At 52.9% G+C, this 25060-nt stretch overlaps 11 protein-coding genes across 12 annotated transcripts; 6 read left to right on the forward strand and 5 right to left on the reverse strand.

The window, feature by feature from the left end:
• The first annotated feature begins 501 nt into the window (after nt 1–501).
• Nucleotides 502–2157, forward strand: PPTG_09643 (hypothetical protein). The gene has a single exon (XM_008904662.1). The coding sequence runs from the start codon at nt 549–551 to the stop codon at nt 2043–2045; it is 1497 nt and encodes a 498-aa protein (XP_008902910.1). The 5' UTR covers nt 502–548; the 3' UTR covers nt 2046–2157.
• PPTG_09644 (hypothetical protein) lies at nt 2104–3126 on the reverse strand (the record flags this gene model as incomplete). The annotated part of the gene is made up of 1 exon (XM_008904663.1): nt 2104–3126. The coding sequence occupies one exon, from the start codon at nt 3124–3126 to the stop codon at nt 2104–2106; it is 1023 nt and encodes a 340-aa protein (XP_008902911.1).
• Nucleotides 3127–3281: 155 nt separating this feature from the next.
• On the reverse strand, nt 3282–5244 carry PPTG_09645 (glyceraldehyde-3-phosphate dehydrogenase; the record flags this gene model as incomplete). Its single annotated transcript, XM_008904664.1, has 1 exon — nt 3282–5244. The coding sequence occupies exon 1, from the start codon at nt 5088–5090 to the stop codon at nt 3282–3284; it is 1809 nt and encodes a 602-aa protein (XP_008902912.1). The 5' UTR covers nt 5091–5244.
• A 517-nt stretch (nt 5245–5761) lies between these two features.
• PPTG_09646 lies at nt 5762–7555 on the reverse strand. Of its 2 annotated transcripts, none has more exons than XM_008904665.1 (4): nt 7254–7555; nt 7059–7167; nt 6191–6985; nt 5762–6111 (listed from the first exon to the last, which is right to left on the reverse strand). In XM_008904665.1, the coding sequence occupies exons 1-4, from the start codon at nt 7433–7435 to the stop codon at nt 5890–5892; spliced, it is 1308 nt and encodes a 435-aa protein (XP_008902913.1). In that variant the 5' UTR covers nt 7436–7555; the 3' UTR covers nt 5762–5889. The 2 variants fall into 2 exon arrangements, with proteins under 2 accessions (XP_008902913.1, XP_008902914.1); XM_008904666.1 differs by having other exon boundaries at nt 7059–7189.
• Nucleotides 7556–8857: 1302 nt separating this feature from the next.
• Nucleotides 8858–11237, forward strand: PPTG_09647 (hypothetical protein; the record flags this gene model as incomplete). Its single annotated transcript, XM_008904667.1, has 1 exon — nt 8858–11237. One exon carries the CDS (start codon nt 8858–8860, stop codon nt 11174–11176), a length of 2319 nt encoding a protein of 772 aa, XP_008902915.1. The 3' UTR covers nt 11177–11237.
• Nucleotides 11238–11533: 296 nt separating this feature from the next.
• PPTG_09648 (hypothetical protein) lies at nt 11534–13203 on the forward strand. The gene has a single exon (XM_008904668.1). The coding sequence runs from the start codon at nt 11884–11886 to the stop codon at nt 13000–13002; it is 1119 nt and encodes a 372-aa protein (XP_008902916.1). The 5' UTR covers nt 11534–11883; the 3' UTR covers nt 13003–13203.
• Nucleotides 13204–13921: 718 nt separating this feature from the next.
• PPTG_09649 (hypothetical protein) lies at nt 13922–15915 on the forward strand. Its single transcript, XM_008904669.1, has one exon. The coding sequence runs from the start codon at nt 14072–14074 to the stop codon at nt 15542–15544; it is 1473 nt and encodes a 490-aa protein (XP_008902917.1). The 5' UTR covers nt 13922–14071; the 3' UTR covers nt 15545–15915.
• Nucleotides 15668–21137, forward strand: PPTG_09650 (hypothetical protein). The gene has a single exon (XM_008904670.1). The coding sequence runs from the start codon at nt 16949–16951 to the stop codon at nt 18278–18280; it is 1332 nt and encodes a 443-aa protein (XP_008902918.1). The 5' UTR covers nt 15668–16948; the 3' UTR covers nt 18281–21137.
• On the reverse strand, nt 16107–16700 carry PPTG_22558 (hypothetical protein). Its single transcript, XM_008904801.1, has one exon. It carries the CDS (start codon nt 16636–16638, stop codon nt 16336–16338), a length of 303 nt encoding a protein of 100 aa, XP_008903049.1. The 5' UTR covers nt 16639–16700; the 3' UTR covers nt 16107–16335.
• PPTG_09651 (hypothetical protein) lies at nt 18501–21265 on the reverse strand. The gene is made up of 2 exons (XM_008904671.1): nt 18656–21265; nt 18501–18588 (listed from the first exon to the last, which is right to left on the reverse strand). The coding sequence occupies exons 1-2, from the start codon at nt 20897–20899 to the stop codon at nt 18520–18522; spliced, it is 2313 nt and encodes a 770-aa protein (XP_008902919.1). The 5' UTR covers nt 20900–21265; the 3' UTR covers nt 18501–18519.
• A 1619-nt stretch (nt 21266–22884) lies between these two features.
• On the forward strand, nt 22885–24917 carry PPTG_09652 (hypothetical protein; the record flags this gene model as incomplete). Its single annotated transcript, XM_008904672.1, has 2 exons — nt 22885–23095; nt 23191–24917. The coding sequence occupies 2 exons, from the start codon at nt 22885–22887 to the stop codon at nt 24915–24917; spliced, it is 1938 nt and encodes a 645-aa protein (XP_008902920.1).
• Nucleotides 24918–25060: the final 143 nt, after the last annotated feature.

The raw sequence follows: 25060 nt of genomic DNA on the forward strand, positions 1-25060 counted from the left end.
TCCCGGGTAACGCACGGCATTAGTGCGGTATTTAGAGAGATCTTTTGTGTCGTAGTTTGATTGGACAAAAAATGTTAAGTCGCGCTGTGAGTTCCAAACCGCTGTAGACAAGATGCAATCAGGAGTTCTATTCAAAAAATGAGGTCCCATCCGCCTCAATAGGACTTGCAAATAAGTCTAACCGCTGGAGATGCTCTAAACAACGACTTTTTATAACTGAAAAAAATATCAACCACCATTGAATCAGATGCGAGACCGATATTTCTCAGCCCCGTTTCGATTAAGCAGTGAAGCTAAGCCACACGACGTGGATGGGCATTTTCAACCGTACGGGAATTTCCCATTGGGATAAAAGAAACCACCAACACTCGCAATGCTGACCAATCGAAGAACGTTGCCTGTGGTGGCAAAAACTGGATAAGTCGCACGTTTTCATGAAAAATACAAATGATGACGCAATCCTTTCTGGCAAAAGTCCCAAAATTGTTCATTATCAAAATCAAAGGCAATCCATCAGGTCTCAACAAAAGTGCCCCTCTGTTCCGACGATGGCTATCTCGTGTTGCATGTGCGGCGCTCAGATCGAGGCCAATGCCATGAACATGTGCGCGTCCTGCATCGCGACCGAGGTGGACGTGGCCGAGGGTATCGCCACGACGTGCGAACTGGTGCAATGCCGCGGCTGCCTGCGCTTCCAGTCGCGCGGCAAGACGCAACAGTACAGTAGTGTGTCAGGTGCGTGGCTGGACTGCGACTGGGAGTCCAAGGAGCTCATGGCGCTGTGTCTCAAGAGCATCCCTGGCCTCAACAAGGCCAAACTCATCGACGCAGGTTTCATCTGGACCGAGCCGCACTCCAAGCGCGTGAAACTGCGCCTCACCCTGCAGCGAGAAGTGGCCAATCACGCCGTGATCCAGAACACGTGCATCTTCACCTTCGTCATCCACAGTGTCAAGTGTCCGGACTGCACCAAGCAATACCACAATAACACATGGAAAGCGCTCGTACAGATCCGTCAGAAGGCCGAGCATAAGCGCACTTTTCTTCGACTTGAACAGGAGATCCTCAAGCACAACGCACACCAGGACGCTATCGGTATCACGGCCGTGAAAGAAGGAATGGATTTCTACTTTGGTACCAAATCCATAGCTGAACGCTTCATCCACTTCTTGTCGGCTCATGTGCCTATGCGCTCCAAGTCTTCCAGTAAACTCATCTCGGAGAATGTGCACAACTCGACGGCCAACTTGCAGCTCACCTACAGCGTCGAGCTGAGTCCCATATGCAAGGACGACTTGTTAGTGCTGCCCAGGAAGTTCGCGCAGAGTTGCGGTAATATCTCGGACGTGACGTTGTGTGCTCGCACCACGTCCATGGTGCACTTGCTGGACCCAGTATCTGGCCAGAAGGCCGAGCTCCCGACCGACAGGTACTGGAAGTTACCGTTCCTGCCACTCGCTACGAGCTCCGATATGGTCGAGTTCGTCGTGCTGGATGTGGAGCCTGTGGATCCGCGTGAATTGCGCCACGTCGGACCCGCTCCGATCTCGGGCAGAGGACACAAGTCCAAGTTCGTGGTGGCTGACGTGGAGGTGGCTCGTGAGAGCGACTTTGGCGTGAATGACACGACGTTCCACGTGCGTACGCATCTTGGTGGTGTGTTGTCTGCAGGTGATACGGTCAAAGGTTACGACTTGTCGTCCGCCATCTTTGGCACGAGCCAGACGCACACGCTGAAGGAAGAACTACCTGATCTCGTGCTGGTGCGGAAGGTCTACCCACGTGAAAACAGACACCACAAGGGCGACCGCAAACTCAAGACGTTAGGTGCCAGTCGTCGTGGCAAAGTCAGTAAGGCCGAGACAGCACGCATGGAGCACGAGATGGAGGTGTTTACTGAAGAATTCCTCGAGGAGGAGGAGCAAGAAGAGGGTGTTGACGATGAGGACGAGCACGAGGAAGAGGACCTCCCTGAAGATACTGAAGACATGTCTGCTAGTGTGGAGGAACAGACAGCAGCTATGGAGCAGCTCAATCGGCCATAAGAAGAGCTTATGCTAGGAGGACACAAGTATATCAGTAGCACCTTGGTTTAACACTTTTTTACCAGCCATACTTGGCGTACGTTTCCCTCTTTGTTTTCAATGAGGCCCCACGCTTCTCCAGCAGGTCAAAGTCACGTGCCTTGGCGTCGAACGCCAGTTGGTTAAGCTGATGTTTCTGTCTCTGCAGACGGCTCGGTTTGCTCGACGATACTGTCGTGCCGGCCTGAGAGTTCCAGAAGCTGGCCTTCAGCTTCATCTCCTGGTCACTGGATCCCTTGGCTCCGCTAGCTCCCGTAAGCGGGTCAACCGGTGGCTGCCAAGCATTAGGCGCTGGGCCCTGCACCTCCGTGATCTGGTCCGCCACCGTCTCAAAGTGACCCTGTTGCAGAGCTCTCTCTATGTCTCGTTCCCGAGTTCTCCTGCGCTTGGAGCTGCCTCCAGGCACGTCTTCCTCTCCTTGTGCGACGGAATAATCCTGTGAAGCTGCATAGCTAGCCTGGTATTGCTGTTGTTGGTAGTATTGCTGCCACGCCGCTGCATTGGCCGCCGCCGTCGCCTCGTCCACTGGCTGCTGGCCTGTTTGAGTCTCTGCGGCTTGCTGCGCGTGCTCCTGCATCTGTTCCTGCGCTTGTTTCTCCTCCACTGCAACATTAGCAGTGGTCACTGCATCTGGCTGGGGGAGGTCGTGCTTGGGCGGCGGCAGGAAGGACAGGACAGAGTCTTTATCGGTATCCGAAGGTCTTGGGCGCTTGTTTGCCGCCTTCTTGGCGCGTTTGTGTTTGGCCAACAGCTCGTTGTCGTCATCGCTGTCGTCGGACAAGGCACCGCCGCTAGTTCCTGTCTCCAATAGCCGCTGGATCTCCGGTGGCAGGTACAAAGTCGTCTTTTTCTTCTTTTTGACCTTCTTTTTCGCCTTCTTGGGCTTTGGCGCGGCTTCTCGAGCGCTGGACACGGGACTGTCGAGAGTCTTTGTAGCAGGAAGTGGGCGGAGAGCAGGAGCACATGGTGGAGTGGGAGCAGACACGCCGGGGGCTGCCTCGTCCTCCGAAGAGCTCGCGTAGTCAGGTACCAGGAGCGACATTCCCAAGGCGTATGTTATGAATTATACAGTGAAAATTGTAATTTGGTGTCCGAGCAGACACAAAATACGACGTAACTTTAGCTTTGAAATGAATAATTTTTGCTTTTGTATTTTCACGTCCCAAGCGGGTTTAAGTCGACACGACTAGCAGCGGCTTACTCGTTCTTGACCATGTGCTCGATCAGGTCCAGCACACGCGAGCTGTAACCCCACTCGTTGTCATACCACGACACAAGCTTCACGAAGTCGTCGGTCAGAGCAATGCCAGCCTCAGCATCGAAGATCGACGAGTGCGAGTCGCCGATGAAGTCACTCGAGACGACTGCCTCCTCAGTGTAGCCGAGAATTCCCTTCATCTCGTTCTCACTCGCCGACTTAATAGCAGCCTTGATCTCGTCGTATGAGGCGGGGTTCACCAGACGAGCAGTCAGATCCACCACAGACACATCAGCAGTCGGCACACGGAACGACATGCCCGTCAGCTTGCCGTTCAGACTCGGAATCACCTTGCCCACAGCCTTGGCGGCACCAGTGGAGCTCGGGATGATGTTGAAGCAAGCGCCACGGCCACCACGCCAGTCCTTCTTGGACGGACCGTCAACCGTCTTCTGCGTGGCAGTCACAGCGTGCACAGTCGTCATCAGACCTTCCTTGATGCCGAACTTGTCGTTCACCACCTTGGCCAAAGGAGCCAAACAGTTCGTCGTGCACGAAGCGTTCGACACCACGTGCATGTTCTTCTCGTACAGCTCGTGGTTCACGCCCATCACGAACATGGGGGCGTCGCTGGACGGAGCCGAGATCACCACCTTCTCCACACCGTTCTTCATGTGAGCCGATGCCTTCTCGAGGGTCGTAAAGGCACCCGTGGATTCCACCACGTACTGCACCTGCTCCTCTCCCCACTTGATGTTGGCAGGGTTCATCTCGTTGAACACACGAATAGGCTTGCCGTTCACGAAGATGTGCTTCTCGTCGTGCGAGAGCGAGCCATCGAACTTGCCGTGCACCGTGTCGTACTCGAGCATGTATTCCATGTACGTAGTCGAAATGAACGGGTCATTGATAGCAACGATGTTGATGAGCGGGTTCTTGGCAGCAGCACGCAGCACCAGACGACCGATACGGCCGAAGCCGTTGATAGCAACGTTCACAGCACCACCGACGTTGGTCGTTGGGTTCTGGGCGTTGATGATGTGGAGGAAGTCAGGCTTGAGCGAAGCACCGCCGACCAGGAAGCCGTCAATGTCCTCCTTCTGCGAGAGCTCCGGGGCGTTCTTAGCGCCAACCGAGCCACCGTAGATGACGCGGGTCTTGTCAGCGGCATCGGGCGACACCTTCTCCTTAAGCCAAGCACGGATGCTGGCGTGTACCTCCTGAGCCTGCTCAGGGGAGGCCGTGAGACCTGTGCCGATGGCCCAGATGGGCTCGTAAGCAATAACGACGTTGGTCCAGTCCTTGATCTCGGCGGCGTAAGCGTCGAGCTGCTCCGTGATGTAGGTCACCGTCTGGTTGGCTTCACGGTGCTCCTTGGTCTCACCGATGCAGGCAATGACGCCAAGCCCCTTCTCAAGAGCGTAAGCAGCCTTCTTGGCCACGATCTCGTTGGTCTCGCCCTTTTCGCGGCGCTCACTGTGGCCCACGAGTGTGTACTCAGCACCCAGGTCCTTGAGCATCTCGGCCGAGGTCTCGCCCGTGAAGGCGCCGTTGCCCTGCTTCCAGACGTCCTGGCCACTGACACGCACGTCGGCGCGCAGCGAGGCCTTGACGGTGGCAGCGTGCACCTGCGACGGCGCCACGACCACCTCCACGTCGGCCGGGATCTTGGCCGTGTTGAGCATTCCCACGAGCTCCTGCGCCTGCCCCAGGGAGCCGTTGCACTTCCAGTTGCCGCCCACGAAGAACTTGCGCGAGCTCGAGCTCATGTGACGCGCCTGCGTCTTGAACACCTGACGGAAGGCCATTGTGGATATGAAGAGTGGCTGGGGACCTTGCGGCTTGGACGGAGAATCCGAGAATGAGCCCAATGCTCGCTGATGCGCAAGCAAGGGCGGTCGAAGTTTGGCTCGTGTGAATAAAACCTCGAGTTGCAACTTGAGGGGATTCAACTTGGATCGCAGTTTTTTTTTTTTTTTTGGTGCTTGGTTTGGAATCCAAGCACCAAATGCACGGATTATGCACATCTATCAACAAACAGTCGTGGCTTTGCAACCAACACTGCGAAGTGATCGCGACGCTTTTGGTTGCTTGCTCATGTAAGAAAGGATTTGCCACCGGCAAGAAATGCGGGGTTCAAAGTGTCGATTTTGCAGGGTTCGACATACAAATTGTCGGTTAAATAACTGGTGGTTCACCAACACCAGAGGTGGTCGTTTCGGGGCAAACTTTCACGCAGGATAGGGGTTTTGCTGCAGTGTTGACCAGCGAGTTGCTGCGCTTTGCGTGCTTTGGAGAATACATGTAGCTCGAATGAGGCAGCGAAAAACTTGCCAGTGCCACGTCACAGAAATGCATGGTACGGTCTCAGAAAACGCAATGTGGCTTCGCTTATCTAGTCCTGGAAGTCCTGCATTAGTATAGTGTCCATGTTTCTTCAAAAGCGAAAAAAAAATGTGCTCGAGGTGGTAAGAACTCGGGTGTCTCCATGTTCCTGACACGGCAACGCAATCGTTGGAAAGCAAAATAACACGAGGTGATCTAAAGTATGAATTTATCAGGTACACAACGCAGCTTTATTCACTTTAACTACAGCAGCTCGAGCTGTTAGTAGAAGCTGCCAGCGACCTTGTTACATTCGGAATCCACAGGTTTCGTCTCGTGGAAGCGACGGAAGTCGATCACAGCTCCACCAGTCTCCGGGTCCACGTCCACACAGTTGGCATGGCGGTGGTTAAACAAAATGTCCTCTGCCTTGTACGAGTGCCGAACCTGAATTGTCGCCGACGTGACAGCGTCGATACCTTCCACAAGCACCACAACCTCCAACTGCATAGCAAAAAAAACACGAAGCGATACATTAGACTCCACTACGCAAGGAATAAAAATACCAGTGGTCTCCTCATACCTGTGACTCGTCCCAGTACTGCTTGATCTCCTCGATGGTCGGTGGCTGCGTGGCAGCATGCACGTCGCCCATAGCAGCGTTTCCGGTAGTGCAGCGGCACGTGTTGTGCACTGGGTTGGTGGCCTGGTCAACCTGTACTGAGGCGTCGCGATCTCCGCTTTGAGCGTCGGCCTCACGACACAGAGGCTCTGGGAACAGGTATCCTCTCGCAGGGTTGTGATGCAGCCCACAAGTCTCGACGCTCTTAGGCCGCAGCAGCGGACTCCAGGCGTCCATGCGATGGACAACAACGGACGGCAGAGCCAGAAGCATCATACCTCCAAGATCGTCATCAGGGTGCTGGATACGCATCGGGTACGACTGGAAATAGTAGTGTTCGCCAAACTCCACGTCGTGGCGGACCGCGTACATGCGAACATGAGCTTCCACTAGCTGGTGCTTGCGCATTTCGCACACCTGGAACATGAAGTACAGGTTGCCGCGGATACGACGGACGCAAGCGTGCGTACTCATGACAATAGTATTGGCACGAGCCTGCGCACGTGAGAACCGCTGGAAGATGATTCCGATGGCCAGGGCATCGAGCAAAATTCCCATTAACGACTCGAGGGTGATGATCGTCTGCACCCAAACACATCGCCCGAAGAAGACGTCGCCACCGTTGGTACCGAAGCCGATGGTGAAGAGCACTGAGACAGAGAAGGAGAAACCGTCGAAGAAGGTGTGGACGGCCAGTTTGCACTCGTCGGACGGCGTCATGTACAGCGCGCCGAACGTTGTGAGCACCACGAGATACTGGAGTCCAAAAAATCACACGATCACATTAGTTCTCAGGCTTCCAACCAGAATTTTCGCTACTACAACGCACCGCAAACACTAGCGACCCAAGCACTTTGCTCAGCCGCATGTTGACGACCGAATGGAACGGGTCCTGCATGTAAAGCTTCCAGTAGTGGGGCACCTTCTTGCGACGAATACTGCAGGCACAACGTCACAAAGCTTGTCAGTAAGTAGCCACCCATCGAACTCATTTGGTATGATAGTGTATAGCAGTTGCACTCACTTCCACTGGCCCTTGGAGCGCTTAAACAGCGTGTCCTTGCGGTCCATAATGCGCCCCGTGGTGGTGGGCATGTTGACGCGCTTAGTCAGTCCCCCGGAGCTGGATGCGAGCGCCCCGTTAGTCACGTTTACTGGTGCGCCGTCCTCATACTCCGCGTAGCTAGGCCCGCGCTCCATTTTCATTCCCAAGTCTCCTATTGTGGAGCTTCTTGCTCAATGATCACAGCGGTTCCTCGCCGATGATACGATCGCCGAATGGACGCCGAGACGAGAGTCACAAGTGGAGCTGTCCCAAAATAGGAGATGCATTTGGAACTTTGTTTATGTACGCCTTAGTGAGATTAAGTGAAAGATCTCAAGAAAATATTGGAGACATACCTATCTGAGATTCACTGGTGTCGTCGACTGCTGGTGCTCAGTGTTGGGCGATCCAAGTTGTGGTAATGGACGATAGACGACTGCCATCTGAAGGTACTGTATGTTGCAGTCTTGGCTTGCCTGCAACCGTAACGTGGCAGCGAAGTGACCAGTTGCTGAACCTTTAGCACTTATTTAGGGACAAAAAATCCTATGCCGCAATTGCACAACAGCTGATGCATTATGCCTCGACGCCACGACCCCGCTCTATTGCTGGTCGGCGTAGCGTAAGCTGCCTGTACCGCTGCATTTCAAGCTCGAAATGTCAAGGACCTCGTGTTCATTCATTCGCTGGTAGTCCACATGAAAGCTGCAATAGTCAAGCGACAACAACATGCTGAGTGCGCATCGAGCCCACCGAAATGTAGATTATGGTTTGCGATGGCTAGTCTGAATTCGTTTGCATCCACTTTGACTGTCGGAATTCATGTTCTTAAACACAAATTTCAACTTCGATAACAATTGGTGTCTCGCATCTGATCCTTTCCTTCTTCCACTGGAAGACCTACCTAGATTCTGCTCTTTTGGAAAAGAACGCTTTGGCTTTCCAAAGTTCCCCCGACGAATACGGCATCCGCAGTACATATACGTACTGCAATGTAAAGCGATATGATAGATATTTTTAGTCAGCAGCCAATTGTGATATCTCATCAGAGTCGAGTCCACTCTGTGGACATAGTAACAATTTATTTAGAGCAGAACGCAGTAGTGGTGCTCGCAGCTTCCATGGCAGCGCTTCTTCGCGCCCCACTTCATTCTTACATTACATGTACTCACAAGTGTGTGTACTACTAGTATTAGGTGTGAACACACCTACCGTTCCTGCTCCTCGTGTTGACGAAGACGGTTCCTAGAGAAAAAGAAATTAAACCGGGAGGCTAGTGTACTAGTGTACTGGCATACTGTATTGAGGTCAGGAACCATTTGCAGTCCGATTTTCACCTTGATGGGCTTGGCAAGCATTGCTGGGTGTTGCCAGTGACAACGTCATTGTTGTGGGCAGACGACTGCGCGTAATCTTCACAAGCTTCGTGCCCGTGGTAATCAAAACAAAACTCTCTCTCACCGTTTGAGCTCTTTACAACATGCATCGCTACGTTCAGTTGTCCAGTTCGGAGTTAAGTACCAGGTAGTAGTGCCCACATAAGCCGACCATTTTTACCCGACGAGGGCGTCGTTGTTGTGGTCATGCTGCAACATGCAGCGCAGTCCTTCCGCTGGCTGCAGGACCAACAGAGTGCTATAGTACCATCCGAGCTGGGCGTTTTCGAATTCCTCGTGCTGTGCTTTGAGCAGGTTGCTGTAGCTGGTGCCGTGGTCAACTGCTTTCAAGCTGAAGACTTCGACGGTGGAGACGCGCCGCTCTCACTGCCGGTGGTGATGGATCACGTGCCGCAAGTCCTCATGGTCATTATCGTGATGAGTCTTTTCATTGTTTGGGGCTCGAGGATCATTCAGTGGGGTCTACGCAGTGCTTTGCTCGATTGTTCGTGCCCCATGAAATTCACTACCAGGCGACGATACCTGCCGCCGGTCATTGCGTTGCTCAAGTTCTTTTTCTTGGTGTACGTGACTCTGCGTCTCGCCAACTCCGTCGGTTTGGAGTGGAAACAGCAGACGAGTGCACTGTGCAGTGCTCTCATTCTCGTCATGTGCGAACTGGTAGACTCCATTGCCATTGTGCACACGTGGTTGGTGAGTCGAGCACGCGACGAGATTATTTACGACTGGAGCGAGGAGCAAGCGCATGGGAAGGTGACTGCCAAACAGTTGATCCTCACGTTTTTCGACCGGTGGAAAGACTGCGGCATGGTGTCCTCCTTCCTGAACCAGAGCGAGATGCTACTGTTACTTTCCGAGGTGCCGTCCATGGCTTGGGCTAGCTGGACGTGCTGTCAAAGAGGCTCAACTCCTGAGCGTCTCTCCTACCAGCTGCATCGATACGTGACGGTCATGACGATTGTCATGGGCATGAACGTAGTCGAGGTATCTCCGACCTTGGACAACGACATTGTTGGCGCCGTTGTCTTCTTGGTAGCTGATATCGTACTCACTGGGTTGCGGTTGTATGAAGGTCGTCATCGACGTCGTGAACGGAGACGTGTAGCGAGGGCTCAACGACTAACCATGACGCCCACCAATGCTGGCCGAAATACTCAGACAAGTGGTTTTTTTCCAAGTCCCAGTGAAGCTAGCACTTGCAATGACGATCGTTCTCGAGACGTTAACTCTCCAACTCCAGGAATGTGTCGAGAAGTACCCACCAATCTACACCACATGCCCCCAGAGCGATCCGACAGCGTGCTCAAGCAATGTCTGGAATTCAAACGACTTGGCGTTTGGAAGGCAACCGTTTTAGATGGCGTTCTACCGAAAGACTGGGCGTTTGCCTTCCTTGATTGCGCTTACTCAGTGCTGGTCGTACTCAATTTCTACGAGACTACCGACGCAGCTGATGTACAAGTTATGGAAGGAGTACTGAACGGGATCAGTGAGGACAAACTCATGCATGAAGTGGACGCTAGTATGGTGTATCTTGCAGTTGGTTTCTCCACAGTGCTGGGGATCTCGCTACTGGCTCGATGGTTTGTGTTGTACTCGTCAAAACGCTTAAGCGAGACTGCATGGCCAGCGCCGCACGACAACGCTGTCATCCCGAACTACTTTGCAATTGGTGTTGTGGTCGTGAAGCTGGCACTGTTACCCGTCTCTATCTACGTCTTCGCCGTTGTCTTCGTGCAGGACAACTTGTTCACTCCTAAACGAGGCGTCAACGCACTCGTAGCAGATCTTATCTGCGCCATCGCCGCAGCACGAGCAGTGGACAGCTTGGGACGAGCATTACAGGGGCTTGGGCGGTCTGCGGTTGGGCTGCCTGGAGCTGACGCTGTGAAAGGTTCCAGGTACGAGAAGGCAAGCATCGCGTTGCAAGTGTTTTGGGACCGATTGAACGACTTCCTTGTCCCGTTAGGCATGGTTCACATGGTCATATCTACCACAAACGTGGGCGAAAATTTCATCGTCGTCTACTTCCTCCTCGTGGTCTGCGTCCTGCACGCCATGATCGCCTATGTGGACGCTGTAGATATCACCAGCCTCACGTACCTGGCAGAACGACTCGGTTATCTTGTAGCAGTCACATTTCTCGTTCGTAACTCGTCCAAGTATACCGAACGGGAAGGGATGGATCTGTTCGCGCCCGTGCTACTGGTCGCCATGGAGTTTTTGCTCTTGGTTGTGGCACTCACTTCACTCTGGAAGGCACGTCGGCAAACGCGTCGAGCTTGTCGAGAGATGGAGAAAGAAGACGTTAATGCACCGATAGGGCGAGCCATGACCCGAAGCATGCCCATGCTGGCATCCATGAGTAGCGAATTTTCTGTTCTCAGCCCTGGAGCTAGCGCAATTGACGCTGCCGTCTACAACGAACACAAGGAGCAAACGTCTCCGCTGGATTCATGTCGAAGCCAGCCTTCATCTTCCTATAAGCAGATGAACAGCGTGTAGCACTGCGCATCTGCACATGCAACAGGACAAGTGTATAATATCAGGAACCGGAACCAGTTACAGTCCGCAGTCGAACACTGCCTCTCCTCAAAGAGACTCTAGAGGATTGTGCCCTCCTCGCAGCTAGCTCTGGCTTCAAGCATTGACTACGACCATCACTCGCATGATCAGTCGAACGACGGCCTTCTCATCAACGGTAGCAGTCTCACGATAAGCTACCACGCTTGTACGTCGTAGGATTCCGAGGTATCATTTCGACGCCGGTTAAAGATCGGGTCCTCTATTCGGAGCGGCACTGTCACATGGAAAATTCCTGAAAATCGGTCCAGAAAGCTTGAAAACAATTTCAGAAATGCAACAATGACCACTTATCAACCGAAACGTTAATTTTTGTGGTGAGCAGGTCGCTCCTCTAATGGAGGCTGCATGCCTTGGTTATGCCTGGTGTGGCAAGCTCTTTTGCGCTTGACTCATTCCATCGCTGCAATGCCACAATTGGCGTCAGCGTCTATGATTCTCCACGGGCGGAAACAGGCCGCTTCGATGCTGATTTGCCGAGAAAAGGGGCGTCGCAGTCCAGCAGTATCCGCGAGCGGAGTGATCCTGGCGCTGGGCATTGCAGCCAAAAAATTGCCAAAAGAAAGTGACGCTCACTTTATCTTTTGCTGCTGAGACGCGCGGCTTGCCGTCCAGAGACTTCCGAGAACATGAAGACCATCTCGGCGCACGTCACGGGCTTTTACCGCTCCTCTTTCCACGCGTACACGACCGAGGTGAATGTGGATGGTCACCGCTGGCGCCTCGGGCTGCGTTACAGCAAGTTCCACGAGTTTTACGGCGAGCTTGTGGCCAAAGACTCGGATTTCCACGCCGACTTCCCTCCCAAGGGCACGCTCTTCTTCACCCCCAAGCCCGAGGAACGGCAAGAGCAACTCGACGTCTTCCTGCAGCAAGTACTCGCCTACTACGCCGCTAAGGGCCACCCCGCTGAGATCGAGGACTTGCTGTGCGATCTGCTCAAAGTTCCGCGTCATCTCAAGTCCCCCGAGCACGAGGACGACGATGTCTCCACCAGCACCGAGAGCGTCCTAGACGAGCCGATGCATGAACCGCCGTCGCCTGAGAGTGTTGTCTCTGTCGAGGCAGTAGATCGCAAGGAGGAGATGCCTCAGGTCGCTGAGACCAAGGTGACAGAACAAGCACCAGTCCAGGAAGCCATGCTGGAACCTCAAGTCGCGAAGGAAGAGGTCGTTGCTACCCCTGAGCCGATGCAACCAGCTAACCCTGTAGCTGAGGAGCCCCGCCCAGTAGAGAAAACTGAGGCTCCAATTGCCCACGAACAAGCAAAAGCTCAAGTGGAGACGCCCGCGCCAGCGGAGAAGACCGAACTTGTGAAGGAGATGGTTGAAAAGGAGATCAATGACGTCGAGAAGGTAAAAGAAAAAACAAAGCCCATTGCAGCACAGATCCCAGTTGAAAAACCGGTCGTGGAGACCAAGACAGCAGCCGACGAGGAGACTATTGTTGCTGCGGTGGAGCCGAAGATGGCTTCGTCTGAGGAGCAGCCGGTTGCTGAGCCCATTGAACGCGAGTCTGCACCACCAAAACCGCAGGATGCTGAGAAGCCAGCAACCTGCGAGAGAACCCCACCAAACGACAAGGTGGAGTACAAAGAGCTCGCAACCAGTGGACGTGTATCGTCTTGGATCGCCGCGTGCTTACCCAAGTCTCTACTCGGATTTATCCGACGCCGCTGCATGAAGAAGACGAACCTGGTAGTGCTCTGCGTCGCGCTGCTGCTACCGATGGTGCTTGCCCGCAGATAAGTAAGTTGAGCGTTGGCATATCGGGTGTACGAGCCCAGTAAAATACAACTTGTTGTTTAGTAGTCGAAGACGGCAAGTAGTGTGTTTAAGTTCCGTCGGGTGACGCAAGAAACTACGTGCGTTACTTGAGTTCGCGATCCATTCGCTGGTACCAGTATTAATATCAGCATGATTTGGCTTTACGCAGACAAACACCACGAGCTCCACTGTAATGAAGGGATGCTTGAAGCAATCGCATTCGAGTGCATTCTGGTGATGCATCGCTGTGGCCAATTCTCCAATTCTCCGATCGCTTCAACTCGGACAATACACAAACAAACATGCTTGAGACAGCATCAACAGCATCAACAGCATCAACAGCTGGGACTGTTGGACGTTTTTGACAAGCCCCCAAAAATCTGTCCTCCGCCAAAACCAAGGTGGACGCCAAGCTCGTTGGAACGGCCTCGTTAGAGCTGATGGCTATCCGGTTGTCTTGTCCATTGTCGCAGTGTACTGGCCGCTGCGCGAGGACAGAGTTGGGGCCAACAGAGACCCACCAATTTTCGCGCGAACCCCTGCGGCTGTAGTGACCAGTGTTCACTGATAACCCTTGGAAGGCGGCCGGAAAGCACTCTGACGGCGCTAGCACTGCGTCCACGTACGCAGGCATATTTGGTAGCCGCCAGCTCCTGTAGTGAAGACCGCCGTCGGCAAACGAGCCCTTCGATGGCGATCTTGGTGTTGAAGTAAAAACCCATGTTGACATGGGCATTTAGCTGGGTCGATGCGACGTGCTCGCAAACTTTCAGTAGAGTCCTGACGTAAGAAGCTTGCCACAGAGATTTGGCCAGCGAGATCTTGGCCACCTGCAACACGACAAGAACGTTTTCCGCTCTATGCTAGATGCCTCTTCGCTTTCAGGATCTCTTCGCCGCATCGGTTCAGCAGGCGAAAAAACTAGGAGATCATGGGTTATCCACATCGTATTGTCTTCCGAGGGCAGCACTGGCTCACTTCGTGATTTTCTGGATCGAGCCGAGGCGGATTGCAAATCGACAAATACGTTGAGAGCGCGGAAGTCGAAGCCATGAGGGAGATCGACGCTCGCGTCACCGGGTTCGACTACACCACGTTCCACGCCTACACGACCGAGGTGGAGGTGGACGGCCGCACTTGGACGCTGGCCATCCGATACAACACCTTCTACCAGTTCTACACGCGTCTCACGGCACTCGAGAAGCATTTCATGGTGGAGTTTCCGCCGAAAGGTGGATTGTTCTTTTCACCGCCGCCTGAGGAGCGTCAGGAGCAATTGGATGATTTCCTGCTGAGTACGCTCGCCTACTTTGACATGCGGGGCCACCCCAAGCGCATGGAAGCGCTACTAGGCGAGCTGCTGCAGATCCCTGAGCATTTGGAATACAAGGACGACGATGAGGAGCATACAGCCAGCGAAGGCAGCTCCGTGGCTGAGGAGCTCCTTTTGGACACGCCCATGCCCGGCCATGACCACAATGACTTCGATGAGAGCGGCCACGAGGACGATGACAACGATGTCCAGGAGGACAAGTCCACCCCACAAATCCTTGAAAAGGACAACCAAGTTGAAGCTGATGTTGAAGTGGTCCAAGACATAGAAGAGCTCAAGACGGAGGTCGTCGAAGGCGACAACCGTGAGCGTCCAGCCGAGCTCGACACGAACACGGACACCATCGAGTTAGAATTGGAGGAGAAGCCACGGATGTCTGAGGTGGTTGCCAACGACTACATCGCGAGACTTCGGCGTCAAACGCTCGTTAATGGAGCCATCCAGGCCGCAGTGGTGTCAACGATGAAAGAAAACGTTGAGAAATCCAAGGCTTTTAAGGTCGAGAAGGATGTTGGAGAGCAGGAGATCGCCACCAATTCCCCGGTTCCAGAGATGATCCCAGTTAAGGAGGAAAAGCCTGCTGCATTTGAGAAGGCAGCAGTACAGACCCAGAGCACCGCCACTAGGACGGAAACGAAGCCGACAGTCGCTAACACTACGGTATCCGAAGACATCTTTCCTGCCGTTGAAGAAGCAGTTGTCGAAGTACAAGAGCCAATCGAAGTGGCTAGTACCGAAAGCTCCATCGAGGCGGATCTTACAGCAGTCTCAGTGGAATATATTCAGGAAGATGACTCGTGCTTGGAGGAGAGTGATGCCAATCCAAGCAAGAAGGAAGCCGACGGTGAGAACCCCGTGGTGAGATGGTTCATGGGAACGTTAGGTCTTTCAGCAGCTGATAAAGAGGAGCAGGACGCCGCCGCTAAGAAGGAACAAGAGGAGAAGGAGGCTGCTATTCGAGTTCAGGCTGAGGCCAAAGCTCGAGAGGAGGCAGCAGCAGCTGAAGCGAAGGCGAAGCTCGAGGCTGAGGCTAAGGAAGCGGCCGAGGCCGAACTCCTGCGCGCTGAACAAGAACTTAACCTGCGCCTCATGCCGTATCGACACCCGGTTTTCTTCCAGGCGTTCAACTGCGACGTGGGTACGTCGCGCTACTCCTTAGCGGAGCGCCCTAGCAACGGCATCGTCGTGTGAGCCGGCACCATCGAAGAAATGTAAAGTAATGCAAGTAGTGCATCCGTTGCTCGTAAGTTAACCTGTTTCAAGCACAGCTCGAATTATTCCTCATTGAATTCAACGTGCACTGTCAAGTGGAGGCTGCAGTTCCTAATGTTATTGACCGCTTCTGCAGCCAGAGATCACACGGCAAAGCCACCCACGCGCAAAGATCGCAAATGGAAATGCAGCTTGTGCGCGCTGGGTATCCTCACTGCAGCAGAGCGACGAGCAATTCGGTCTGTCGTGCGCGTGCTAGCGTTCGCCGAAGCTTATTGCGGGCAATTGCAAGACGAAAGCATTGGTTGCCGCGGCTCCGAACCCGGGCACCCACCGCGTCTGCTTTGACAAGAGTACAAGAGTCAGTGTCTCAAGGAGCTGTCTACGCGCTTTAGCCCCGTTTTGGTCGCCGTTTGCTGGCGGAACCAGCCCAGAAGCTTCTTGTTATCACAAGCTCGGCCCGAGCGCCAACACACAGTAATTGTTGAGACTCTCAACTTGAGAGATGGCAACCAAGGCTTTGCGTTCTTGCACGCGGAATACTTCCTATACTGAACAATTTGTTCGCGATTCAGAACACGACGCTGTTTGGAGCTTGAAGATGACCAACACGTACGTGGTATTATAGCCACGCGGCCACCATCATCATAAAGTGTAAAGTCCACCGCAGTAATGGTTGCTAGCATCCAGGCTGTCTTCGGAAAACTTGCGGCTAGGAATCCAAGAGCCCAAAATGGTCTCACCTAAGACTAAAGAGATCCGTAACAGGCTCATAATGATCTCAAGTTTGTCCAGCATCCATGCTTCGTGGCACGCTTCTGGCAGCTTGACAACACGCAGACGAACTGCAGGCACCCACCCTCGTGGAACTGGTCCGGATAGGCAACAACAAGGTCAAACCGTATTTGCAAACTTAAGTTTTGCTTGTCAAAAGGTGACGCTTTGCCATCAACATTTTCCTGTACATGGCAGCAGTAAAAGCGCTCCAGCTCCGCGCACAGCTTGGTGAAGCTTCTCAAGGTGTCCTGAAGAGAGCATGAACGGCAAAGCGCAGCAATGCCACAGGCAACCATCGTCGCCGTGCTCTATCCGAGAGCTTTTTGCGCGAAGATAGTCCCGAAGACACAAAATTTGGCCAAACAAGGTATAGACCCGGCTTCAATTATCACAAAAAGCACGACGCCATACAAATGCCTTACAAAACTTGACGCATCACAACAACGTGCAAATCCAAGTCCGGCCACTTTTTGCGCTGCTCTGAAGGGAAAACGTGCCGCGCGCATGGTCTCTAAACAACGAGCTTAGCGCCGTACCTCGCCACCTTTGGCGCCATTCGAGATTCTTCTGTGTGGAGCGCACGTGGTGGCCATTTTAGAGGCAACAATGGCAACCAAGACGACGACGACCAAGCCATCGCTGGCGACGCTCTCGGCGCGCGTCACGGGCTTTGACTACACGACGTTCCACGCGTACACGACGGTGGTGACGCTGGAGGGAGCGAGCTGGACGCTGGCCATCCGCTACAGCAAGTTCCTGGCCTTCTACGAGGCGCTCAGGGCCGCGGATCGTAGCTTCAAGTTCGATTTCCCGCCCAAGGGCGGATTCTTCTTCACGCCCAAGCCCGAGGAACGCAAAGTGCGTCTAGATGCGTTTCTGCAGGCCGTGACCAAGTATTTCTTGGCCAAGAAGCAGCCGCAGAGCTTTGCCAAGGTTTTGCGTGAGTATCTGCAGGTGGACAAGAGCTTTGCCAAGGCGAAGAAGATCTCGGCAAAGAAGGAGGACACGCAGCCAGTGCAGGAGCCTCAGCCCAAGAGCGAGATCAAGGAGGAGAAGTCCGCACTTTCAGACAAGGCCCAGGAGGGCAAGAAGGCTCTGGTCAACGCTGCATTTGGCGCTGCTGTCATGTCCGCCATCAAGGATAACGCCATGGACGCCAAGCGGGGTGACAAGAAGGATGATTCTAAGGTTGAGGAGAAGAAGGCGGCGGAAGAGGCCAAGGTCGAGGTGAAGGCGGAAGTTAAGCCTAAGATTGAAGAGACTAAGGTGGAGGAGACAAAGACTGAGGAGGTTAAGGTGGAAGAGACCAAGGTTGAACCGGTAAAGGCTGAAGAAGTTAAGGACAAGAAGGAGGAAGACAAGGTTGAAGAAGTTAAGGTTGAAGAGGCTAAGGTTGAGGAGGTCAAGGTTGAGGAGCCAAAGGTTGAGGCCAAGGTCGAGGAAGTCAAGGCCGATGGGGTGAAGCCGAACACTACTACGACTACAACCACAACAACGACAACGACTACCACTACCACGACGTCAACACCCGGTGGATCTACCGTTGTGGAGACGAACGTGACGAGCCAGCCGACGGCCAACAAGACGGTGGTGGGTAAGACTGTGACGATCACGAGCAAGTCTGAGGACTCGCACTCGTTCAAGGTGGAAATGAGTGAGAAGAAGGCGTCGGTGGTGACGCTCACGTCTGCGGCTCAACAAATGGAGGAGACATCGGAGCAGAAGCCCAAGAAGAAGAAACGCAGCAAGAGTAGGAAATCTATCTCCAAGGCCCCGACGTCCACCTCGTCGACGGCCAGCGATGGCTTCGAGTCACCCGATGGCGTGGACCAGGTGTCTCGTGTGTCGCTCTCGGAGGCGCAGAAGAAGGCGCGCAACCAGCGCCGTAAGGAGAAGCGGAAGAAAAACCGAGTCAACGCCAAGGACTTGAAGGCGTAAGCGACCATCGCGCACCGTGAGCATTGCTGAATAATGTGTCGTGGCTGCAGCTCGTTGCGGCCAAGTAGTTAGGTCAGACATCTATCGACACCGGAGAGTGGACAGCAGCTCGCCGCCATAGGCGCGAGCATTTGAAGGCTTCGACCGCTTGCTGCGCTTCCGATAGATCTACGTGGTTTTTATAAGTTGATGGCAATCAATGCACTGCAACTCGAAGAAATGGTGGGTCTACAGTTTATTCAAAAGAATCGGAGGGACATTTCCTTAAGATCACGCACTTCCGACTGCAGCTCCAGGCGCTCGTTGCACTGATAGAACACAGAGCATTGCAAAAGTTAGTGGTGTATCACTGCCATTATTCCCAGTAGGACGTACCATTGCCAAGACTTCTTTGCGAAGGTCGTTTATACGCTTCTCGTCACGCTCACGGCGTGACTCGTAGTGTTGGAACTGCTTATACAACTGACTGTCCTTGTCCGACTCGAGACGTGCCAGTCGCTGTCGGAGTTGACCCATTTCTCGCTCCAGAGTCTGGATCTGCGTGTCCTTGATCTCCAGGATCTTCTGGACTTCACTGACGCTAACGGTGTCACGCTGGTGTTGTTTTTCCATCTCGCGAAGTTCTCGAACCAGTTCACCTTTGGCTGTCAGTTGTCGCTCCAGTAACAGATTCCCTTCTGTCAGTGCCGCCACCTGCGCTCGCAACTCGAGAACATTGGCAGCGTGTTGCTTGTTAGTAGCTCGCAACACAGCGACGATATTCTCGTGGCTTGAGCGCATGATGCTGATCTCTCTCTCCAATTCTTCCACTCGAGTCGACCGGAATGCTGCACTTGCGGTATTACTGGAGATCGACAGCTTTGGCGGTGACGGAGACGAAGTCGAGAAGGAACTGCAGCTTGACCGACGCTCGATTGGGGACCGACCTACGTTCATCCGTCGGAAGAATAGCGGTCTCTCTCCAGCACCCTCAACTAGCTTCTTGTCTGGAGAGAGCGACTCCACTGTAGTGAGGTCTTGACGACCACGCGGACTTCGTGGCGATTTGGAACCAACTCGTTGCTTGGAATCCGAACCTGTCGACGTCTTACTGATACCATCCCGAGGACCAGGCACGGTGATACTCGTAGGCGAGCCTTTGCTATCGTTCAGTGTGCTGTTGCGGTTGGGTCTTGGTGGAGAGCTTTCAGGTGATGACGATGGGGAACTCTGTACATCAATTGAGGGTACGCGGAAGCTGCTCGATCGAGCCAACCGAAAGGAGCAAGTTCTATCGGATGATAGTGCTTGGCCGTCTTCATCGCTAGTGTCGGTGTCTCGGATTGAACTTGAGTGTTCGGGTTCCTGTCGTGGCGACGAAGCTGGTGAGTCGCTGGTGGTGCTGGCATCAGCTACTGCACTAACATCGATGGGTGGAATGTGAAATGCCGCCATGACACGTTTAAGGAGGGAATCACTCTGCGTCGTTTGCTCTTGGGCTAGATCACTCGTTGGCATTGCGTTGATAAATTCCGCAGATGCGATACTTTCATCTGGAAATACACTATCGAGGTGGCTTGGAGAAACTTGAACGCTCTCTGCTCTCAAGACTTGAACGTCATTGTGTTCATCGTCAATAATTGGAGTAGCTACAGGTCGGTGTTCCATGATGTCCGTTATTGGGAGGATCTCCATCTCTGGCGAGACTACATGTAGTTGAGGAGGCAATACTTCATTTTCAGCCATTGTTGAGGTGTCGGTGGGCTCCTCTGTCACTGGAAAGTGGTTGGAAGGTGAATACTGGAAGCTGCTGAAGTGGTCTGGTGATGACGGAGACGTGGTTTCAACGGGTCGAATAGAGTTTTCATTGTCTTCTGAAGACGGCACCCTAAAGCTATTGATTCGTCGAACGGGGGATGGCTTGGGTGATAACGAGATACCAGACGGTCTTCTTCGATACTCAGGCGATGCTGAAGCAGTCTTGTTAGTTGGGCTTCCTGGGCCTCCAGGAATTGGTAGACCTTGGGAGAAGGATGAAAACCGCCGGAACGGCGATGGTGGCTTCAACCCGGATTTCGCTGTCGGAGACGATGGTGAACTCGAGACTGGCGATGCGAGTGGACTCGACTCCCTGGTACGGCCTGGACCCGTTGTCTTGAGAGAAATGAAGTCCAGCTGCTTTCTGAAACCCTTAAACGTTGTCATTAAAGGCGAGGTCGGACTCTCGGTGCTAGTTGGAACAGGATGGACGTTGGTTAGATTCACTTCTTGCTGATCCGTCGATACGTTGCTACTACTACTGCTGCTGCTATCATCCGTGACGGGAGAGGGCGGACCCTTGGAAAAGGTCCCTGGTTCTTTGACGTAGTTGATCTCCTTCCGCCGCACAAAGACACCGTGGTTTGCTGGACAATGGAAGTATCGATCTTTCCCCCTCATGCCGTCGCTATCGCCTTTGGGTTCATCCAGCGCCACACCGTACCATTCGCCCGATTCATTAACCAGTTTTCCAACATATTTCACGGTGCCAGTGCGTCTTCGAGACAGCACCACCCGGCTGTTCAGAGGCACTTTCATTACAGGGGACAATCCTTGCGTCACAGTCATTGATGCTCGTGGCTTCGGAATGCTGGACGCCATGATTATCTAACGACGGGAACTAATAGCGCGGCTCGGTGCGTTCGAATTCCGTGCTTTCGAGACTCGAATGTTCTGTCGACTTATGTAGTAGTAATAGGCTTGATGCTTATTTTAACAACGATGGTCGTCCTCGAGCTGATCTGGCAGAGTGATGCTGGTGTGTAGGCAGGCATAAGACGACATGAAGCGACTGCTATTTCCAGTGTCCTACCATCGCCTATTTTCAGCTGATGCTGCCAGATTTACCAGTCAGCGGAATCACGAATCAACGTCAAATCACTCTATTCGAGTTCGAGTTTGATTTAGTGAGTGCTCATTTGTTTGGTATCAAGTAGATATGCTCCACTATGAGAACCAACACCATCTTCTTTCGTTCAGCTTTGGTCTGCAAACTCTATAAGACAATCGTTGCCTCTCCCACGACGGCGCCAAAGCCGGTTAGTAGCTATTTGTAACGCGGAGATTAACCGTAAGCTTGCTGCAGCTTACTTGTGATACTTCTATCAGTAAAGTATTAGTTCGCGCATAAAAGTACATCAGTGCGTTTCTTCCTGAAATACAAGACGAACACTCTTAAAAAACATCACTAGAACAGTAAGTTCCATCGGCATCGTTCCGCTCCTTTGGGCGTCCCAGACAACCGCTTTGGCCGATCAAATCTATCCCAACTATTAGCATTAATCGACCAACCATGAAACAACTTTGGAAAACAACATACAATTTCTGTGATCATACCTGCCTCGTCTTTGGCTGACCTGAAACCCAAATCGACCACCCATAATGCCACACACAGTATTAATAACAGTATTGTGTTACTTGGTTGAAAGTCGAGAGCAAACGGTGAAGCAACCTCTTTAAGTATTGCAATAAGGCATTACACCCTTAACTTACATGTAAGCTATGGAGGTTGAGCGGAGGATCAATCTATTTTAATAGTTGTCAAAATATTTTTTTCTTAAAGAAAAATTATTTTGGGCAATCCAGCTGCAATTAAATTGATCCATTTATGTGGACTACATAATTTCGAAATAGGTACTTCTACCAAAAAAACTGGCGTTAGATTATTTGAGTGATGTGAGTTCAGTTCAAAACCACCAGCTATAAATTTACTGAGAATATTAAGCGTTGTTCAATGCGCACGAGTACAATTGATCAATGTGTTCTTCATAATGAATTTACTTACGGTAAAATAATGAACAGCCAAACGTACATGGATGTTGCCTTCTGAGCTAGCAAACCCATACATCAACTGAGTTTGATTTTTCAAACTTATTGCACCAATCTTGATTTGTTTTCTTGACGCACTGCGTCAATGCGACGAGTAGGTTTTTTCTCGGATATCTCCAAATGCGAAGCGGCGGCAATAGTGTTGGACGACAGGACTGGCCGTACTGGTTGTTTTGCTCGCAGTAGGCATGTATTGTTCTACACATGACGACCAAAGCCGAAAATCGACCCTGATGGGCATGAAATCGCGAGAATCGCTTACAGCGAATATGCATCGTCTCTGGTCACACAAAATTATGCAAAACAGCCGCAGCTGGCAGCGGAGCCAACCTGCACAGCCTCGCAATCAATTCCAGGCGGCACTTGTATTACGGGACTGTATTGCAAACCAACCAACAAACGGTAAAGTGCATCCTATTACCGTAATTAAGGGTGCCGCCGCCATGTCTTTACATCAACTGGCCCTAACCTTCAAAGTTCTATTTTCTGAATGAATCAAGCAATCTCGCCATGCATAAATTCAGCAACATCCAGGAGGTTTTAGTTATTCAAAATCATATAATCAAGTGTATTTCCCAATAGGCTTCATTTCTCCATATGCAGTCTGACATGTTTCTATTTTCTTTCTCACTTCCCTCTGAAATCTCATTCCACATGCAAGAAAATCCCCCTCCTGCAAACAATTACCGGGGTGTTCTGCTTATTACTCAGCGGCGCACTCGCAGATCCTCCTTTGCCGCTCGTTCGCTCCTTTAAAAATGCACTCTCCCGGCCGCTTCCGCCCTGCCCCACGTCACGTACCCCGCTGGGACACGGACGCCGATGAGGATGAGGGCGATGCCTTCTTGTCTGCCAGCGACCTGGTAAAGACGCTGCAGCCAGTTCCGCGCCGTCCAACCCCGCAGAGCAGAGGCCGCCCCATGACCGACCGTGAACCCCCCGCTTCGGCATCGCGCCGCTGGCCACCGCGTGCGTAAAACTCTGATGACCGTTGCTTCTCGTAAATTCGAGTTGATTTATTTATAACTTCTATTTTATTATTATTATTTACTATGTTGTCGCAGCCTCGGAGACGCAGCAACCACTGGGATTCAACGACTGGGCTTTCGACGAGTCGCCTGGCCATCACGAAGACTCGAGAGCTGCAGGTTCAGCCATGGACTACCGCTCCAGGACGTCCAAGGGAGGACCACGTGGACCCAGAGGCTATGGAGGAGACCAACTGGACTTTGACCCTGACGTGCTACAGGAAGCCGACGAGTACGAGACCAACAGGGCAAGAGCGTTCCAGATGGGCTACGACGTCGAGCCTCGACACAGTCAGGCCCAATTGCAACGCTATAATCAGCAAAGACAGCACCAGCGAGTCGCACCGCGAGAATTTGGACAGGAATCGTCCTCACAGTTCTACAGACGACCGGGTTCTCATCCAGAGCACGAACTTTATGCTCGAGAAATGAGAGGACGAGAACCAATGGACGACATGCAGTTCGACTCGCAACGACGCGCCCCACGCAGTGCTCCATCGCGTGACAATGGATTGATGCGAGACACTCACGCCAGAGCCTTGCAGAGTCGACGCTATAATGCAGCACACTGTCCAGGGTTTGGACCGAGAATGGACGAGTTGCCGCTGGAGCCTGCTATGCTGGACATGTACCCGGATGGCATGGAGACGCCGGCAGCGCAAATGGCTCGAAGGCGCGAGTATGCACAGTCACAACACCCGACACGGCAGCGGATGCCCCAGCAGATGCCGAGAAGACCGCACTCCTCTGGAGATCGCCTCAATGACGAGATGATGACTGGAAGACGGCCGTTTAATGACCCGGACATGCCTCGTGACCGACGCGGCGGTGAGAGCCGCGCACTGTACGAAGAGCTCGCCCCTACCCCGACCAGTACAGCTATTTCGCAGAGTAATTACGGGGCCGGTGACACCACAGGTACCGTGGCTAGACAGCGATCAAACCAGTCGATTGGCCGTCCACAGTTGCCTAAGCGACAACGATCAGATGACTCTCCTTCAGCCTCGATGGAGGGCAAGGCGAGTGCAGCTACGAAGGCTGTAACTGTGACCAGTACGCCTCCTGATGGCAAAGACGCTGAGAATCTACCAAAGCGTCGCTGTGGACGCAAGAGCATGAACTACTCGACAGAGCAGAAGCGCGAACGCAACCGTGCAGCTGTCAAGAAGTGTCGACAGCGTCAGGCATTGAAGTTGGAGTATTTGCAGCACAAGGCCGAGTCCCTCGCAGCGGAGAATCAGGCGTTGTCCGAGATGCTGGTGAAGAACGCCGAGTTGGACGAGGAGCAGCGCACGTCCTTGACACGCGGCATCCAGATGGATATTCTGCTCAAAATCAAGGAGATCTTCACGCAGAGTTTGCCCAAGGACTTTGTCTTGGACGCTGACTCGATCTGGGACCTAAATTCAGTACTGGCCGTGTCGATGCCGTCGCGCTGCTACTACGGCATTGAGAGCATCAAGGACTTCTGGCGCACATCTCTGCGTATGCGCAACAAGGGCAAGATCCGATCGTTCTGGGCCTGGCTGTTCCGCTTGCCTCCCGGTGATCGATTCTCAGAGTTCGACATCCAACCGTTCTCGCCGACGTCCAATCTGTACTTTATTTCGTGGACTACCAAGTCGAAGCCGCCACTGGCTGGATCCATGGTCATCATGTTTGGCAATGGCCATCGCGTGACGCTCCATGTCGAGTGCTTTGGATGGCTCATTTGGCGCTACTTGCTCACGAACGAGCCGTTCCCGGAACCGGTGTCGGATTAACTGAGCTCAAAGATACCCATCTAAAAGAACCGGGATGTGGGAATGCGAGGACAACTTCCAGACGGGAGAGTACAAAACAACGAGCAAGAGAGCAAGAGGGGGAGTCAAGGGCGCGTTGATTGTCTTATGACTGTAGCGTGGAT

Source organism: Phytophthora parasitica (genome assembly GCF_000247585.1).
Source record: "Phytophthora parasitica INRA-310 unplaced genomic scaffold supercont2.18, whole genome shotgun sequence".
NCBI classification, from domain to species: Eukaryota; Oomycota; class Peronosporomycetes; order Peronosporales; family Peronosporaceae; genus Phytophthora; species Phytophthora nicotianae.